The sequence below is a fragment of the Bubalus bubalis genome, chromosome 6 (genome assembly GCF_019923935.1).
Source record: "Bubalus bubalis isolate 160015118507 breed Murrah chromosome 6, NDDB_SH_1, whole genome shotgun sequence".
NCBI lineage: Eukaryota > Metazoa > Chordata > Mammalia > Artiodactyla > Bovidae > Bubalus > Bubalus bubalis.
Window position 1 is genome coordinate 100,834,306 of NC_059162.1, and position 19,680 is coordinate 100,853,985.

The 19,680-nt window shown below is 53.4% G+C and overlaps 1 protein-coding gene across 6 annotated transcripts; it reads left to right on the forward strand.

The window, feature by feature from the left end:
- Positions 1-739: 739 nt before the first annotated feature.
- PTCH2 (patched 2) lies at positions 740-18,933 on the forward strand. Of its 6 annotated transcripts, none has more exons than XM_006052579.4 (22): positions 747-3,468; positions 3,946-4,138; positions 10,322-10,511; positions 10,619-10,688; positions 10,820-10,911; positions 11,669-11,864; positions 12,456-12,577; positions 12,730-12,877; positions 12,954-13,085; positions 13,166-13,321; positions 13,404-13,496; positions 13,751-13,876; positions 13,968-14,086; positions 14,184-14,532; positions 14,604-14,937; positions 15,030-15,172; positions 15,256-15,436; positions 15,563-15,843; positions 15,932-16,069; positions 17,458-17,600; positions 17,687-17,786; positions 18,161-18,568. In XM_006052579.4, the coding sequence occupies exons 1-22, from the start codon at positions 3,397-3,399 to the stop codon at positions 18,425-18,427; spliced, it is 3,645 nt and encodes a 1,214-aa protein (XP_006052641.4). In that variant the 5' UTR covers positions 747-3,396; the 3' UTR covers positions 18,428-18,568. The 6 variants fall into 6 exon arrangements, with proteins under 6 accessions (XP_025144639.3, XP_006052641.4, XP_044801021.2 ...); XM_044945086.2 differs by having other exon boundaries at positions 748-3,468; positions 10,322-10,490; positions 18,333-18,933; XM_044945084.2 differs by having other exon boundaries at positions 749-3,468; positions 18,333-18,933.
- Positions 18,934-19,680: the final 747 nt, after the last annotated feature.

Here is a 19,680-nt window from a genome sequence, read left to right on the forward strand (position 1 = left end):
CTGCCTAGAGGGAAGGGGCATACAGACGAGGTCCCTAAACCTCGTGGGTGGCAGTGGGGGGCTGCTAGGGCCTTTGCTTCTCTCCCCCACATCTCAGGGTTATTGACTTTGGCCCAGATAACAGAAGCCAGCCCAAAGCCAAAGTGTGGAGAGTGAGTAGCTTGGAGAATGGCAGGGAAAGAAAGCTTGACCTCGTCCGCCCTCATGGACCCTACCCTGAAGCCAGGCTGACCACTTTCCCTAACAGTATAACTTTGTGTGTTTCGCCTCACCTTTCCTGGCACTGCTCCTAGCCTACATAGATTATCTCCTTTAAACCTTAGGGAAATGTCACACTATGTTATCTGCCCAAGATCTCATAGCCGGTAAATGAAAGATCCAGGCCTTGAACCATGTCCTTTTAGATTCTGTCACCCTCCCACTTCTCCCATCTAGTTCCTCTCACTTCTGGAAATTTCCCTGAGTATTCTAGCTCACATTCCTTAAGGTCTCTTATGGATCCACCCTTTTCTAAGCTCTGAGGTTGTAGGGTACCTGATTTTTAAAAGTTCATAGCCTAAGAGGGTTAAGCACAGAGACCACAGGGGTTAACCCTCTTAGGCTATGAACTTTTAAAAATCAGGTACCCTACAACCTCAGAGCTTAGAAAAGGGTGGATCCATAAGAGACCTTAAGGAATGTTTGTCCCATAAACCAGTAATTAGATTTACTCCTTGGTGGTGATGAAGGATTCCTTTTCTCTTTTGTTTGTCTTTGGAGAATTTCTCGGGTTTGGGCCAAAGACACATACCCAGGTCCAGTGGAAGTGACTGTGAACCAGGCTATTCCATAGTTGAAGCAAGCTGCTTATAGAGAGAAAAGAGGAGCTTCTTCCCTCCCGGTTCTGTGGCTTTAGACAACCACTGGCTGAGCTCAGCAATACTTAGGAACTCACTTTGTTGGGGAGAAGAAAGGTCACTTTGGAGCTCAAAGCAGCCAGAGGGCCCTAGTTGAAACTGTTGGAACTGCAGACCAATTCCTCTCACCCTGTCTTTGGACTTTACAAAGCAAGAAATTTTCTCAGGAGACAGGCCCTGCCATTAAAGCATCCACGGATGTGCTGGACTTTACCACTGTTAGCAGTGGTGGGCCTGCTGTGGAAACAGAGTCCCAAGGCCCAGATGACTATACATCTATTTCTCCATGGACTTTATGTCTGCAAATCTAGCAAGAAGGAAGTCTCAAGAACTACTTACAGCAAATCCTCTCTACTTCTAGTCCTGATGACACCCAGCCATACCCATCTTTTGCTGGAACTGCAAAAACAATCTAAGAGCCCATACAATCTAGTTTAGAGGCTATTTCTATTTCCAGAGAATTGCTGAGGGTATGCTTTAAAAAGTTCTTTGGTTTGGGGCGGGGGGCATTTTTTTGGCTGCACTGGTATTTAGTCGCAGCATGTGAACTCTTAGTTGCAGTATGTGGAATCTAGTTCCCTGACCAGGGATGGAACCTGGACCCCTGCATTGGGAGCACTGAGCCACTGGACCACCAGGGAAGTTCCCTAGGGTACACTTTCTTTATCTATAACAGGACCCTCTTCTCTATGACAGGGAGGAACAAAGTGCTATGCACATATGCTGTTTTTACCATGCAGTCACTACCTGGCCAACAGCATCACACATGTATTAGTTCCTCCAAGGCATTTTGCTGGATGAGCACCCACTAGGTGTTCACCCCCTCGGCCTAAAATTCCCCCTTCCCCAGAACTGAGGAGAGATCTCCCGGGAGATTGTGTTAGTTGACTCAAGTTTTCAAGAAGCAGTTTGGCAATATGTAGCAAGAGCCATAAAAATGTTCATACTTTTTGACCCAACACACTTCTGGGAATCTGTCCTAAGGACATTTTCCAAATGATTGATACAGAGATTATGTAGTAATATGAAATGTTTATGATGTAATCATAAACAAATTGGAAGAATTGACCAAGATATTGGCCAGAGATAATAGTAGTTGTGTTACAGTAATGCATTTATTGGAGATTCTTTTTATCTTTCTCAAACTTTACATGCTGGTATATTGATTTTACCCTCCTCTGCCATTCAGGGTTAGTCAGTCCGGAACCTGCAGAAACAGCATGCTCAGAGGCCAGATAGTTGATGAAAGTTTAATAAAGGGACTATTTTCTGTTTCCAAGTCATTTCCAAGACTAGTTTCTGCAACTCTCAAATGACTCATTCAACAATTATTGAACACCCACTTATTTCTAGTGAGGCAGGCAGACTTTCAAGTACATAAATTGTATCAAATGCAATAATATATAAATTAAGTGTTACAAGGAGCACAAAGAAAGATGTGCTTTCTGTTAGGAGGGTGGTGTGAATCAAGAAAGGCTTCAAAGGGACATGGTTAACATCTCAGTTTCAGGGTTTTTTTGTTTTGGTTTTTGGTTTTGGAGGTTGGCCACACCACTCGAGCCTGTTCCCCCACTAGGGACTGAACCCCGTTACTTTGGCAGTGAAAGCGCAAAGGCCTAATCACTGGACTGCCAGCGAGTTCCCTCAAGTTCAGTTTTGAAGATGGTCTGCCAAAGCAAAAGGGCCCCAACATGTACAAAGGCAGAAATACATGGCATAACATGGTGGGTTTAGGAAATTCCGTGTAACTCTGCAGGGCTGGAAGGAACACGGGGTGGGTGTGAAGGAACTATGGGAGAGAAGATTTTAGATCCTGCAGGGCCCTATACTCCACGTGGGCTTTGTGTTTTGGAGCTGTAATCAGATTTGCATTTTAGAGAGATGACTATGGCCTCAATGGAGAGAAGGAACTGAATGGGGAGAGAATGCACGCAGAGAACTGTAGAAATAAGTCTTTGGGTCTTGGCTGGGTCGACACCTCTTAGCACTGATCTCTCCTGACTTACATTTGGCCAACGCCTCGCCTCTCCAGGATCTCCCTCCCTCCTCCTCCCCGAAGGCCCGGCGGACGCGCGGGCGGGGAAGCAAGGCAAAGGGTGGCCCTGCCTGGGTGGTCTCCTGCCCCGCCCCCCCGCGGCGCCGTTGCCTAGCAGCAGATCCGGCCGCTAGGCTCCGGGTAATTTGCGGGAGACTCAGCCAATGGGAGGGCGTAGCCCAAGCCCGCTCCCTTTTTCTGGGACTGCAGAAGCTTCCTCGGCACTGCGGTTCCCGTTCCCGGCTAGTTCCTACACGCGGGACCCACTTCGGCTCCGGCTCTGCGCCCCGAGCCGCACTGCCGCACTCCTCACGCTCGCGGACACCACTGCATACCCGTACCCGCGTCTTAGCGGCCCCGCTGAATTCCGACGCGTAGCTCAGCGGTACACCGGACCAGGCCAGTCTATGGGGGCTCCCAGATAACGCAGGTTGGGGGCTCCCATGCCCCCCCATACCCGCCAGCATGGCTCGGCCGCCACCTCTCGGGGAGCTGCCCCCGGGCTACACACCCCCAGCTCGACCTGCAACACCCCAGGTGAGTGGAGGGGAAGGCGGAAGAAGGAACCGGGTCTGCAAAGTGTAACGTCTCTAAATCTTGGGGAAAACTCTGTGTGTGTGTGTGTGTGTGTGTGTGTGTGTGTGTGTGGTGTGTGGAAAAACTCTGTGTGTGTGTGTGTGTGTGTGTGTGTGTGTGTGTGTGTGTATATCCTCAGCATCTGGCCGGTGAGAGAGAGGGTGTCTATGTCGACCTCTGTCTACCTGAGAACCCGTGTGTGTGCGTATCCTATCTCAGAAAACGAATCTATGCCTTCTTCAAGTGTGTATTGGGTGGGAGGCAGGGAATGGAGTTAAATTTTTTCCAAGTTTGGGCCTGTGTCTGTGTACGTCCTCCCTGTTTTGCATCCAGAAACCAAGAAGCCAGAGCTTGGCAGAGGATGGAATAAAGAGAAAAGGGAAAGGTTTCATGGGTGGTTGCAGTAATGCCTGGCTGACCCTTCTCTTTCTATCCCAGATCCTAGCTGGGAGCCTGAAGGCTCCGCTCTGGCTCCGTGCTTACTTCCAGGGCCTGCTCTTCTCTTTGGGCTGCGGGATCCAGAGACACTGTGGCAAAGTGCTCTTCCTGGGACTGTTGGCCTTTGGGGCCCTAGCACTGGGTCTCCGCGTGGCCATCATTGAGACAGACCTAGAACAGCTCTGGGTGGAAGGTGAGTTGTGGGCACTGGCTGTAGTTGGTTGGATGTGGTAAGCCCAAGACAGGAATAGGGTGAGAAGCTGGCTATTGAGTTCTAGTGGGCTTTGCTCTGGGTGGAGGGGGCACCTGCCTGCCAGAGCCTGGGCATCTGGGAGCACTGCTCCTCTCACACCCGTAAACGGACATCTGCAGATGGTGGAGCCCGGTGAACAGACATATGGAGCCTGTGAGTGTATGTGTGTTTATTTAGCATTTATTGGCAATCTTTTATATGTATTGACTGCGCTGCAGTGTTTGCAAGGCAACTAAAACAAGACCCATCTTTAAGTAGCAAGGAAAGTAAAATATATGCTGTGATGTAATATACAATATAATACAAAGCAGAAAACAATTGTGTCATATAAGAGAAGACAGGGAGAGATCACATCTGAATAGGAGAAATAGAAGTGTTAGAACTAGAAGGCTGGGAGAACTGATAAATCATCTGGCAGGCCTCTAGGGAGAGGTCCCATACACCGAGGCCCCCTGCAAGCGTTTAGTGGAAAAGTGTCACAGAATCTGCACTTTGAGGCAACAGCGGAGTCAAATGGAACCAGATCTTCACTTCCTAAGGGAAGCATTAGATTTAAATGATTTCTTATTAATGGTTTCGACATAACTCTCCTTTCCTGGGGCCTGGTACGATAACCCTTTAACAGAGTCAAACTCCTCTCTGTTCTTTCCTGGGAAATTTGCATTTGTGGGCTCCCCTGAACCTCCCCCAGCCATGGCCCACACCCAAAGGCAGAGCCAGGTTAGACTCTCACACCCCTAAGTTATTTTAAATGCTGGCACTTCTGAGGATCCAGAGCAGATGTTTCTTGGAGCCTGTCTGCCTGTTAGGATCCCACACCTCATCCTACCCTACCCCCCACCCTCTGCAGACTCTCACATCTATACACACTCCAGGCCAGCCCTGGGGTCCAGAGCAGATGTTTCTCTGTGCCTGCCTGCCTGCCCCCAGCCCCAGGACAAACATGTGCATACACGAACAGACACTTACCCCCACCCACACCACTGCTGCCTGGGTGGTCCCAAATGACTCTTGGATTTCCTGCCACAATAGAGGCTGTCTCCCACCCCTTCTTGCTTCTCCATTTCCCAGATCTTCCCAGTCTAAACACTGCTTCAACCTCCATGTTTCCTCATCCCCTCTCCTGCATTCCAGCACAGGCCAGGCTTGATCTCACTGGGTTTTTGGTGATCTTTGTGGGAGGGTCATATAAAAGGGCAGGAATCAATTCCTAGGTCTTTTTCCTTTGTTTTGGAACATCATTCTGCTCTCTATTGGGGCTGGAGGTGAGTTGAAAGCAGTGATCCTGACCTGGACTTTTCTCTGAGGCTTCTTCCAGCCAACACCCTCGGCAATGAGGACTGAAGGGTATTCTCCATTCCTTTCCTGTTTGGCTAATACAGAAAGCAAAGAGAGAAGCATGGCATTAGCTCTGAGATTTCTGGACTCTCCAGCTTTGCCATGGTGAGATTGGAATGTGACTTCTCGTTCCTAGTCAGTGTTAAATTTTAGGTGAAGGACTCAGAGATAAATTCTCTAAAATAAAAATCCCAGGAAATTCCCTGGTGGTCCAGTGGTTAGGACTCTGTGCTTTCACTGCCGAGGGCCCTGTTCAGTCCTTGGTAAGGGAACTAAGATCTTGCAAACCGGGTGGTCTAGCCAAAAAAATAATAACAAGAAAGCAAAGAAAAATCACAACGTAGAGAGCAACTAGTACTTTCAGGAACAGTGATAGAAATGGTTTGAAATTGGAGCTGTCCCTGAAGATAAGGAACATACAGCCCTTCTGTCTAGAAGGCAGGTGACAACCATGTATCAATTGGTGGAACCACAATTCACTCAGATTCCCAAGGCTGAAACCTTGAGAGTCAGTCTCAGTTCCTCTTACTCAGTTAATTGGTTACTAAACAATTAAAATTCTTCCTTCTCAGCCTCTCTCATAAGAGATCCCTTCTTTCCACCCTTGTAGCAGTCGCTCTAGCTAAGGTCTGGCAGTACACTCCTTACTGTATCATTTAGAATGCGTTTAGCCACATTAAGGAGAGAGAAAGGGAAAGAGGGAGAAAGGAGGAGAATTGATTTATTATTTCCCTCCTCGAAGTCTAGCAGTAGAGCGTAGAGAAGTTCCACCAGGGATAATTCAGCAACCTAAGGACATCAGCAAAAGGTTCTTTCTGTCTTTCTCCTCTGCCTTCTTCTGTATGTTGGGCTTTTGCCCTCAGGTTTATCACACTTTCTCCCAAGGTGGCTGCTGCCATGGTAGAAAAGGGAAGTCATGCCTGTCTTGCACACCTTTTTTGAAAGTGAGGAAAATTTTACTACCCACCCCTTCCCACCACTCACCCCCACAGACTTCCCATTTGGTTATTTTGGCAAGAACTATATAGCATCCTATGTCTAAATCCTTCACTTGGCAAAGACACTGGAATTATAAGTGATTGACTTCTTAGACTCATCAAATTTCAGCTTATAAGGCTGGGGAGGGGCCCAACTGCCCTGAATCACTAGGCCTTTCTGGGGATGGCCCAGGAAATCTAGGTCTGTTAAGGGACTGCCCTTTCCCCTCACCTTTAAATCTGCCTCCACACCGCCCTCCTGTGGTGCGTCTAAATCTGACCAAGTCAGTCAGTCTCTGCTTAGTGCTGCCCTTAGTACTTGGTGCTTAGTGCTACGGTGACCCCGTATAGAATCTGCCCGCAATACCGGAAACCCGGATTCAATCCCTGGGTCGGAAAGATCCCTTCGAGAGAGAATGGCAACCCACTCCAGTATCTTGCCTGGAGAATCCCATGAACAAAGTAGCCTGGTGGGCTACAGTCCATGGGGTCACAAAGAGTCAGACACAACTGAAGTGGCTTAGCATGCACATGCCCACAGAGTCCTTCCACCACTCTCTACTGGCTTCCAGGGAGTCTCCAGAATCAAGTTCAAGCCCCCTAGCAGAAGGCAATGGCAACCCACTCCAGTATTCTCGCCTGGAAAATCCCATGGACAGAGGAGCCTGGAAGGCTGCAGTCCATGGGGTCGCTAAGAGTCAGACATGACTGAGCGACTTCACTTTCACTTTTCCTTTCATGCACTGGAGAAGGAAATGGCAACCCTCTCCAGTGTTCTTGCCTGGAGAATCCCAGGGACGGGGGAGCCTGGTGGGCTGCCGTCTATGGGGTCGCACAGAGTCAGACATGACTGAAGCGACTTAGCAGCAGCAGCAGCACACTCTAGGTTGCTTACCCAGCTTTGTCTCTCCCTCACTCTTAGGAGCCCAGCAGTGCTGAGCCCCTGACTGACAGTTACCTGCACACACTTGGTCCAGAACCCCTTTCCCTGGCTTCTTACCCTGGCCAACTCCTGTTCATCATTCACAGCTCAGCTCTGGAATATATTAAGTGATGAAAAAGCCAGGTCATGTCAACTTCTCTGCTTAAAACCTCGCATGGCTCCCATTTCATACAGAGACAGCCTGAGTCTCTACAAAAGCTTACAGGTCCTTACGTGTGAAATTTCTAGACCAAAGATTGTGAACATTTCTGTGGGTCCTAAAACATATTGCAATATCGTGCGTGCTCAGTCATATCCGACTCTTTGTGACCCCCATGGACTGCAGCATCTCCTGAAGTTTCTTCACTATCTCCTGAAGTTTGCTCAAACTCATGTCCACTGAGTCGGTGATGCTATCTGAATATGGTTGAAAGATGGTAAGTTGCATTTATTGGATTACCTATAAAATGGACTCTGTCCAGCTCTAACCAGTTATATTATCCCTTTTGTAAAGTTTTTAACAGATGTGATGATTTTGAGTATCCTTCCCCTGTTCTGCCTTTCTCCCCACTTACTTACAGTCTCTTTTTTCTTCGGTTCTTTATCATGTTTCTGTCACATCATTTCTCTCCCAGCAACTATTGAATAATAATTCCATATCTGTACCTCTTGGGTACTGGACAACTTCCTAAGTATTTTGCTCATATTGGTTCTGTGTCTTTATTTATTTTTGGCTGCGCTCTGTCTTTGTTGCTGCACACAGGCTTTCTGTAATTGCAGGGAGCAGGGGCTACTCTCTAGTTTCGGTGCACAGGCTTCTCATTGCAGCGACTTCTCGTGTGCAGAGCGTGGGCTCTAGGGTGTGGGCTCGGTAGTTGTGACACATGGGCTTAGTCGCTCCGAGGCATGTGGAATTTTCCTTGAGCAGGGATCAAACCAATGTGCCCTGCATTGACAGGCAGATTCTTAACCACTGGACCACCAGGGAAATCCCATCACATTGATTCTCAATCCACCAAGGTGGGCATTGTCCCATTTCTCAGATGAGGAAATTGCAGATCAGAGAGACTAAGTACCCCAAGCATCAGAGCCAAGACCCAAAGCCGGGTCTGTTCGGAAGCCTTTGTGCTCCCCGACACCTGCTGTCTCTTCTGGCCTGCCCAGTACACCCCATTCATCTTCCTTGTAACCGTCACCATCACTGTCAGCCAAAACATAGCTTTCTCTTCCTCATTTTCTCTGAGGACTCCTTATTCTCTTTGATGCTGTATTTTATTATTTCTAACATTTATTTATTTGGCTGTGTCGGTTCTTAGTTGCAGGACTCGGAATCTTCATTGCAGTATATAGGATCTTCCATTGAGGCAAATGTGCTTGCTTAGTTGCCTCAAGGCATGTGGGGTTTTATTAATTCCCGGATCAGGGACTGAACCCATGCCCCTTGTACTGGAAGGCAGATTCTTAACCACTGGACCACCAGGGAAGTCCTTTGATACTGTTTTAAATTATGCCTGTCCCTTTCTCTTGCTTTCTCATTAGCTCTGTCTTGTTGCTTCTTTCTCCCAAACCTCAGCCCCCCCAGCAAACTCCCTTACTATGGGGAGCTTATCTCTGCCCTCCGCTCCTGTCCCTCCTTGTGGCATCTCTGGCCTAAGCCCAGTGAAATAAACACTGCGGTACAGGTCTGCAGAAGTGGGGAGTCAGGAAAGGAAGAAAAGAAGTATGTGGAATTGACAGCAGAGAAGGAAGGATGGCTGTGTGAGGCTGTTCATGAGCGGGGAGGGTCAGGAATGTGACTGGGAGAGGGGATGAGCAAAGGAGTGCATCTGTGATGAACACGACCAAGGGTTTGGGGCTTTCATGAGTGAGGGGATTATGCGGGTTTGAAAGAGATGGGGGGGGGGGGTATGATGATCCCAAGTGGGACTAGAGTCTTGGAGAAGCAGTCCAGTGGGCCCAGGGATGGCAGTGACCTACAGGAAGAGGCCCCAGATGGGGGAAAGCAGAACTGGGCCTAAGACCAGGCCAAGTCCACAAAGCCCCCGGGGTGGTTTGGCCTTAGCCCTTGCCTCCCCCAAACCACAGTCAGGTCATAGCATCCCGCAAACCTCCCCGCCTCCCCAGACCTCTGGTACAGAGCTGGCCTCCGCAGCCAGGGTAATGCAGGACTTGATTAAGAAGATGAAGGCAGACCTGGTCCTGGGATTCCTCAGTGTCTGGACTGAGAAACTGGTGAACGGGATCTTCCCCCAGCCCACTTTGATGCCACCTCTGCCAGGGTCCTGGAGCTGTTTCCTGAGAGGAAGCAGTATGCTGGCAGCGTCACCCTGAAAGGCCATGTGACCCTCCCCCTCACCTGTGCCACTACAGAGCCATTATTGGCAGACATTCACCCAGCCACCCACCCTCTTTACAGAGCAGTTTGCAGAAAGGTGTATGGATATAAACCACTGTCCGGGACAACCTGAAATAGGAACCAGCCCCAGCACTAGACCTGTTCCTTCAGGAGACCCTCCAACAGCAGCCTCCCTCGTTGTCCTCCCCGCCAGAACAGAGACAGACTGAGTGGGGGCCCCCTTAGCGGGACACCAAAGCCCCACCCTGGCCCCGCTCCTGTGGATCTCTCACGTTTATTTACTCCAAACACAGCCAGCCGGGTTCATGCTGAAACCTTAGGTCTCACAAGAGTCCCAAAGAGCCACACAGCTGGGCCTCTCCACTCCAGATTCTGAAACGAGGGCCAGGAACCTGGGGCCTCAGCGTGGCCATCAAGGAGAAGTTTTTCCCACTTGTTCTGGGAAGCCTCTGGAGTTGGGGTCCCACACTCCCTGGAGCTTGGATCCACCGAGGCTCTTGCCCCCCAGCTTTCTCTCTCTGCTCTGGCAGTGGGCAGCCGGGTGAGCCAGGAACTGGAATACACCAAGGAGAAGCTGGGGGAGGAGGCTGCGTATACCTCCCAGATGTTGATACAGACCCCGCGCCAGGAGGGGGAGAACGTCCTCACGCCCGAGGCACTTGACCTCCACCTCCAGGCAGCCCTCACCGCCAGTAAAGTGCAAGTATCCCTCTATGGAAAGTGAGTCTGGCTGAGCCCCCGAGCAGCTGGGAGCGAGAGGTGCCACAGCAGGGCTGGAGCCGGAGTCGCCCTCTTCTACTGACGTCCCATGCCACTGGCTATTGCAGGTCCTGGGATCTGAACAAAATCTGCTACAAGTCAGGAGTTCCCCTAATTGAAAATGGAATGATTGAGCGGGTGAGTCTCCTGCACTGTTCACTGAGAGAGGGTAGAGGTGGAGCCTTCTCTGCAGTAGGGGAGGTGGTGGGGGTGGAGTAGGGGGCATTGCGGGGGCAGGACTGATGTTTGGCCTGGGATGTCCCTGGCAGATGATTGAGAAGCTGTTTCCCTGCGTGATCCTCACCCCCCTCGACTGCTTCTGGGAGGGAGCCAAACTCCAAGGGGGCTCTGCCTACTTGCCGTGAGTGCCGCTGCTGCTGCTCCGGGGTCCTGCTTCATCCCCTGCCAGGACTTCCCCAACAGAAAGGAGGGATGGTGAGCAAAAGCTCACCAGGGCCTGATTACCACCCAGGCCAGGGTCAGAGCACAGGCAGCCTCAGGGCTCTCTCCTCATCCCCCTTCTCTTCACCTCCAAAGGAAAGGCAGGCCTGTCTTATTTAGATAAAACACGAAGATCTGTAAGATCTGAACAAAGGAGAAAAAAGATCCCCAGGAGAATGGATACATGTATGTGTATGGCTGAGTCCCTTTGCTGTCCACCTGAAACTATCACAACATTGTTATTGGCTGTATTCCAATATAAAATCAAAAGTTTTTTTGTTTTGTTTTGTTTTTTAAGAAAAGATCCCCAGAAAGAGACTTTGCCAGGGAGAGTTAGCTAGGTGTCAACTCAGCTGCTGCCCAGGCCGGAAAGAAAACCTGTTACAGGCAGGCACCTATATGGTTATATATGAGAACCAAGGATAGACGGTTTGGGAGGGAATGAAATGGGGCTTTTGTGGGTCTTCTCCTTGTGTTAAGTACCATCTGTCTTGAGTTCTATCTCAGCTCCTGCATCCATTCAGAGTTCACTGCAGCAACCTGCTGGACTGAGCCTCCACAGAGAGGGACAGATGAGCAGCTAGGAGTGGGGTGGGCTACCCCATGGGTCCCATGGCAGCAGTCTGGAGGATGGGCACTGATCCCTGATCCTCACCAACCACAAGCTCTCCCTGCAGGGGCCGCCCAGACATCCAGTGGACCAACCTGGACCCAGAGCAGCTGCTTGAGGAGCTGGGCCCCTTTGCCTCCCTTGAGGGCTTCCGGGAGCTGCTAGACAAGGCACAGGTGGGCCAGGCCTACGTGGGTCGGCCCTGTCTGCACCCTGACGACCTCCACTGCCCACCTAGTGCCCCTAACCATCACAGCAAGCAGGTGGGTTCCAGCCAGGTCTGCTAGGGAAAGGTTATTTCCTTCCCTTTCCCCTCGTGTTCCCCTGTTCCTGGAGACAGCAGACTGCTCTATGCTCTGCCCTATATTTCCTGGACACTGTTACCCTCTCCACACTGCACTCAACACCTAGAGTTTTCCATTCCCATTTAGCTCTCCTAAGGACCCAAGTAGCATATGAATCCCTTTGGCTTTTTCTAAGCCCAGAAAGGCTGGACTTCATCAAAACACACGTGTACAGAGAGACAAGACAAATTAGATAAGCATGGGTGTCATACCTGGTTTCCTGAGTGTCTGTGTGGCCCTGTGAATGTGGACCTTTTCCCAAAACCACCGAAGTTCAGCCAGCTCCTCCCTGCAGCCTGTTTCTAGGCCTCTGCTCCCTCTTGTGGCCTCCTCCCTGCCAGACTCTAGCTGTTCGCTTACAGGGCAGGCAAGAGGCTCAGCACAACAGTATATACACCCCAGGCCCACAGAGCTCCGTGGCAAGCATGGTTCCTGGAGGTGCCCACCCAGAGATACCTGGTTACCCACAAGTAGGGCCTGGAGTAACGAGCTTCTCTCCACCCGCTCCAGGCTCCCAACGTGGCTCAGGAGTTGAGTGGGGGCTGCCATGGCTTCTCCCACAAGTTTATGCACTGGCAGGAGGAGCTGCTGCTGGGAGGCATGGCCAGAGACCCCCAAGGACAGCTGCTGAGGTAGGACCGCCCTCCCGGGAGTTGCCAAGGGGACGCCCCAGGCATGGGGAGCCACACCCTGATACCAGGCAGCTCTGGCAAACGCCCCTTGCACATGCCCTCCTGGTCATTGAGACCAGCCCTGACTCCTGCTTCTCCTACACCACCGCCAGGGCAGAGGCCCTGCAGAGCACCTTCCTGCTAATGAGCCCCCGCCAGCTCTACGAGCACTTCCGAGGTGACTACCAGACGCATGACATCGGCTGGAGCGAGGAGCAGGCCGGCACGGTCCTTCAGGCCTGGCAGCGACGCTTTGTGCAGGTCAGTGTGGAGCCAACGAGCGCATCGCCCGAGGCTGCTGCTTCCTCCTGCACCTCACACCACCCTGTCTCTCCAGCTGGCCCAGGAGGCCCTGCCCGAGAACGCATCCCAGCAGATTCACGCCTTCTCCTCTACCACCCTGGATGACATCCTGCACGCCTTCTCTGAAGTCAGCGCTGCTCGCGTGGCGGGGGGCTACCTGCTCATGGTGGGTCCTCTTGGCGCCTTGCCCCCTACCACCAGCCCCACCTGGGAGCCCCCATCCCAGACTGCCCTCTCTCCCTACAGCTAGCCTATGCCTGTGTGACGATGCTGCGGTGGGACTGTGCTCAGTCCCAGGGTGCAGTGGGCCTCGCTGGTGTGCTGCTGGTGGCCCTGGCAGTGGCCTCGGGCCTGGGGCTCTGTGCCCTGTTGGGCATCGCCTTCAACGCTGCCACTACCCAGGTAGGCCAGGTCTGCAGGCAGACTTGGGGCTCACAGCCTGGGCTGCTCAGATCCTCCAACTGCCTGCCCCATGCCCCTCCAGGTGCTGCCTTTCTTGGCACTGGGCATCGGCGTGGACGACATATTCCTGCTGGCACACGCCTTCACAGAGGCTCCACCTGGCACCCCTCTCCAGGTGAGGCCTCGTCCTCCTGCCTGGGTTCATCCCAGGCCGTGCTGCTAAGGGCCTCAGAGCCTCTCGGTTTAAGTGACTTGGGGCTGGTAATAAGCCTCTCTGTGCCTCTCTTCCTCACCTGTGAACAGGGGTGACCGTAGTGTTTGTGTGGTAAGGGTTGTGGTGAGGATCGGGAATTCGAGCGCTTAGAACAGGGCCATAAACAGCTGCTGTGTGGCTCCTGCCCCGCCCCCCACTCGGCCTTGTCCTGGCAGGAGCGCACGGGGGAGTGTCTGCGGCGCACAGGCACCGGTGTCACACTCACATCCGTCAACAATATGGTCGCCTTCTTCATGGCCGCCCTAGTCCCCATCCCTGCACTTCGGGCCTTCTCCTTGCAGGTGAGGCCTCACCCATGGGGCCCAGGCTCGGGTGGGCATGGAGCCTAGTGGGCTTCATCCAGGTTTTGTGCCCCTCCTGTCCACCCCGCAGGCAGCCATAGTGGTGGGCTGCAACTTTGCAGCCGTGATGCTTGTCTTCCCAGCGGTCCTCAGCCTGGACCTGCAGCGGCGCCACTGCCGGCGCCTGGATGTGCTCTGCTGCTTCTCTAGGTACCCCTGTCCCACCGGGCCGTCCCTCCTGAGCCCCATCCCGTCCTGTCCCCTTGGCACCATTTCCAGACCCCCGCCCCCTCTCTGCCTCTTCCAGCCCCTGCTCTGCTCGGGTGATTCAGATTCTGCCCCAGGAGCTGGGGAACGGGACGGTACCAGTGGGCGTTGCCCACCTGACTGCCACGGTTCAAGCCTTTGCCCACTGTGAAGCCAGCAGCCAACATGTGGTCACCATCTTGCCTCCCCAAGCTCACCTGGTGCCGCCACCTTCTGACCCTTTGGGCTCTGAGCTCTTCAGCCCAGGAGGGTCCACACGGGACCTTCTAGGGCAGGAGGAGGGGACAGGGCAGAAGGCAGCCTGCAAGTCCCTGCCCTGTGCCCGCTGGAATCTTGCCCATTTCGCCCGCTCTCAGTTTGCACCCTTGTTGCTCCAGTCCCCCACCAAGGTAAGCCTCCAGGCCCGGGCAGCTCGAGGCGGGACACGGCACAGACTTCTTAGATGTCTCTGGGCCTCCAGCTTAGTCACCTTTCCCCACAGGCTGTAGTACTGGCACTTTTTGGGGCTCTCCTGGGCCTGAGCCTCTATGGAGCGACCTTGGTGCAGGACGGTCTGGCCCTGACTGATGTGGTGCCGCGTGGCACCAAGGAGCATGCCTTCCTGAGCGCCCAGCTCAGGTACTTCTCTCTGTACGAGGTGGCTCTGGTGACACAGGGTGGCTTTGACTACGCCCACTCCCAACGCGCCCTCTTTGATCTGCACCAGCGCTTCAGTTCCCTCAAGGCCGTGCTGCCCCCACCGGCCACCCAGGCACCCCGCACCTGGCTGCACTACTACCGCAGCTGGCTACAGGGTGAGAGGCGAGGAGGCGGGCAGGGAGGGTGCGGCCGGCAGGAGCCCCCAGAGCCCACAGGCCAATTGGACTCCTTCCCCGTCCTCTGCCAGGAATCCAGGCTGCGTTTGACCAGGACTGGGCTTCTGGGCGCATCACCCGCCACTCATACCGCAATGGCTCTGAGGATGGGGCCCTGGCATACAAGCTGCTTGTCCAGACCGGGGATGCCCAGGAGCCTCTAGATTTCAGCCAGGTTGGAAGAGGACTGGAGGGCAGGGGAGCACAGAGGGGCTCCAGGACCCATGGGCCCAGCCTTAACCCCCTCTGCCTCTGCAGCTGACCACCAAGAAGCTGGTGGACAAGGAAGGGCTGATCCCACCCGAGCTCTTCTACATGGGGCTGACCGTGTGGGTGAGCAGTGACCCCCTGGGTCTGGCAGCCTCACAGGCCAACTTCTATCCCCCACCTCCTGAGTGGCTGCATGACAAGTACGATACCACGGGGGAGAATCTTCGCAGTGAGTTCTGGGGGAGCCCGAACTGCCTGGGCCCAAGCCCACCCAGGCCCTCCCCTGAAGCCCTGCCCACTGCTGCCAGAGCTCACCAGCCGCCCCTCCCTCTCCCTCCGACCCCTCCCTCCACAGTCCCGGCGGCCCAGCCCTTGGAGTTTGCCCAGTTCCCCTTCCTCCTGCGCGGCCTCCAGAAGACTGCAGACTTCGTGGAGGCCATCGAGGGGGCCCGGGCAGCGTGTGCCGAGGCCGGCCAGGCCGGGGTGCATGCCTACCCCAGCGGCTCCCCCTTCCTCTTCTGGGAGCAGTACCTGAGCCTGCGGCGCTGCTTCCTGCTGGCGGTCTGCATCCTGCTGCTGTGTACTTTCCTCGTCTGTGCCCTGCTGCTGCTCAACCCCTGGACGGCTGCGCTCATAGTGAGTCTTGCAGGAGTGGGGCTAGAGGGACCCATAGCTCCCCCACCTGCCCTGCCCAGGAGCCCTGGGTGAGCCCTGCCTTCCCCAGGTACTGGTCCTGGCGATGATGACTGTGGAGCTCTTTGGCATCATGGGTTTCCTGGGCATCAAGCTGAGTGCCATCCCGGTGGTGATTCTTGTGGCCTCCATAGGCATCGGTGTCGAGTTCACCGTCCACGTGGCTCTGGTGAGCACAGGCACTAGGAGGGGGTGGGCCAGCTGATTGCGTTTTCAACAAATAGTATGTGCTCAGTACTGGGGAGATGAGAGCAATACAGACACACTTTACCTTCCAGAGTGTAGAGATAAACAATAAACAAGTAAATAAATAGCCATTTCAGCAGAGAGGAGAGACAAAGGCCTGACCAGAATGGGATGAGGACAGAATGGCAGATGAGAAAATGAGAACTGACAGTTATTTTGGATGGATTTACTGTGAATCAGGGAGATGGGGTGGTAGCTAGATGACAGTACGCATAAGGCGAGATCCTTCCAGCACAAAGATGCAGAACACAGGTGGGCTGGCCTCTCCCACAGCTTCGTGTTCTCCAGCAGAAGAGGGATGGCAGTGGGGTGGGGGCAGTGGACCCGTTGGGAGCTCCAACACAAACCTGGCCAGACCCCACAAACAGCTTCCTTCATTCTTCCCCCATAAAATCCTTATTATTTTTCTGATTATAAGAACAACATACTCCTTGGGGGACAAAAAAGTCACCATGCAGAAAAATACCGAGAAAGAATCAGAAAGCCTCTGAAATGCCACCCTGAGAAGTATCCATCCTTCTAGACCAGGCATCAGCAAACTTTTTCTGAAAAGAATCAGATAGTAATATTTTAGGCTTGTCAGGCCATATGGTCTTTCTACCAGTGTAGCACAAGAGCAGCCATAGATGATAGATGCTGCATGGGTGTGGCCGGGTTTCAACAAAACTTTATTTACAAAAACATGGGACAGGGTATAGGTGGCCAACCTAGTCTGAAAGAAAGTGAAAGTCACTCAGTCATGTCCAACTCTTTGCCACCCCATGGACTATACAATCCATAGCATTCTCCAGGCCAGAATACTGGAGTGGCTTCAGTTCTCCAGGGGAACTTCCCAACCCAGGAATCAAACTGGGTCTCCTGCATTGCAGGAGGATTCACCAGCTGAACTAGATGAATGAGACAGAGATGTCTAGAACAGGTTGGGCTTCCCTTGTGGCTCAGCTGGTAAAGAATCTCCCTGCAATGTGGGAGACCTGGGTTCCATCCCTGGGTTGGGAAGATCCCCTGGAGGAAGGCATGGCAACCCACTCCAATATTCTTACCTGGAGAATCCCCATGTACAGAGGAGCCTGGTGGACTACAGTCCATGGAGTCCCAAAGAGTCAGACACAACTGAGCGGCGAAGCACACAACACATCTCACTCATCTATACAGGGTTACCTACATGGACTTGTGCTTGGGTCCTGCGCAGTTCCCAGGAACTCAGTTCACCTGGCCACCTGTGGGCCAGGCATGGGTGAGCCCTGGGGACATAGATGAGCTGGCCGTGGTTGGTCAAGGAGCAGCTCCAGGACCACTTTGTTCCCCCAGGGCTTCCTGACCGCTCAGGGTAGCCGGAACCTGCGGGCTGCCCGGGCCCTGGAGCGCACATTTGCCCCAGTGACCGATGGGGCCATCTCCACGTTGCTAGGTCTGCTCATGCTTGCTGGCTCCAACTTTGACTTCATCGTAAGGTAGGGGAGGGCTCAGGGCAAGGAGGCAAGGCTGGCCTGCACTGGATACAGGACCTGACCCGGCTGACCTCTCTTAACACCCCCAGGTACTTCTTTGTGGTGCTGACAATACTTACACTCCTGGGCCTCCTCCACGGGCTCGTGCTGCTGCCGGTACTGCTGTCCATCCTGGGCCCCCCACCAGAGGTGACCACACCATCCTGCTCCCAGCCCACGGGGCGGGGTGGGATAGAACCAAAACAAAACACCCTCAGTGGCCAGCAGACAGGGCTCAACTCACAGGGCCCCTTCCCCATGAAGTACCACCAACTGAAGTTAGCAGCCTCCGCTTTTGCCCAGACATCATGTCCCTGCCCTCCAGCCCTCCAGTTAACTTCTTCCTGAGACCCACCTTAGCCTTTAGGTGATGGATTGGCCCCTGGTCTCAACATTCTGTCCCTTGTTAGCTCTTGTGTCCTGCTGAAGCCACCAAAGACCCCAGCTTCCCAACCAGGAAGTTGCTGAAGGGGGCTGAGTCCCCAGTAGCCCCCAGGCTCACTGGGGCTGCTGTTTCCCCCCAGGTGGTACAGATGTACAAGGAGAGCACAGAGGTCCTGAGCCCCCCAGCTCCACAGGGAGGAGGGCTTAGGTGGGGGGTACCCTCCACCCTGCCCCAGAGCTTTGCCAGAGTGACTACCTCCATGACTGTGGCCCTCCACCCACCCCCACTGCCTGGTGCCTACATCCACCCAGCCTCTGAGGAGCCTACTTGGTCACCTGCTGCCACACCAGCTGCCAATGGCCCCAGCAACCTCGGGTCTAGGGGACTGTGTCCAGCCACGGGGTGAAAGAGCAGCCAAAGCATGGAGATCCCATTCAGGCCACATGAAGTCATTGGGAAGCAGTGGGGCATTGCTGAAGACAGGGCGGACTCCTGGGGAGCCCTGCTGCTGCTGCCACCTCATTCCCTCCCCAGATGGGGCCATCGGAGACCTCCCTGAAATCCACACAAAGCCGCCACTGTCTAGGCCGTGAGCAGCCTTGCATGCCCGGCTCTGGGCCTGGGCCTGTGTCTGGGTGGAGTAAAAGCCAGCACTTCAGGCTGCGGTGCAGCCCAGACCCCCCTACCCACCCGACACTGCTGCCCCCAGCAGACCAAGCCTGAGGGATCGTTAGCACCCTTTGCTGGACCTGGTCCCCGCTGCTTGGTGACCCCTAAGGAGGCGCTCTGTATCCCCGCCCATCTCTCACCACATAAATTATTTATATGGAGATGTTTATTTTTGTAGTTTGGATGTTAGCTATGCTGAAAGTTTTATTTTTAAAAGAGTGAAATATATTCTATGTGAGCTCATCTCAATTGACGTTGGTGCTTTGTGTTTGTATAGCTGTGAGTTTGCACACAGAAGTGTCAGGGCCTGAGGTCCTAGCCCTCTAGTCCTCCATGTGTTTATTCGCCTGGCAAGTGAAGATGACTTGGTAACATGGTCTGGCTGAAGTGCTTAGTACACAAAATGCTCCAAATGTTTTTGGTGTCAAAACCCTACTGTGCGGCTTTCAGAGCCATCATAATCCAGCCTGGCGTTCCTCTCCAGATTCATTGGCCAGCTCCTGTTTCAGCAGCCTGGGGGGATGGACAGAGGGACACAGGCAGGCAACAGATGAGAGGTGAAGTGGGAGCAGATCAACGAAGTGGCCAAGGGAATTCTCTGGTGGTCCTGTGGTTAAGACCCAGTGCTCTCATTGCCAGGGGCCTAGGTTTGATCCCTGGTTGGGGAATTAAGATCCCACAAGCCTCTTGATGTGACCAAAAAAAAAAAAAAAGTGGCCAATTGAAACAGAGATGGGGGGGTGTTTTAGGAGTTTTGTGCCCAGACCAGTCTCCAAGGCAGAGGCCTTGCAAGTCAGTAGTCAGCATGGCGCCCCAGGGGCATCTTTGTCCAGACAGCAGAGGATCCGTAGGGCCACTGTAGAAACTGAGGCACTAGCAGCCCATGTTGCTGTTGTTGAGTTGCTCAGTCATGTCTGACTCTGCGACCCCACGGACTGCAGCATGTCAGACTTCCCTGTCCACTATCTCCCTGAGTCTGCTCAAACTCCT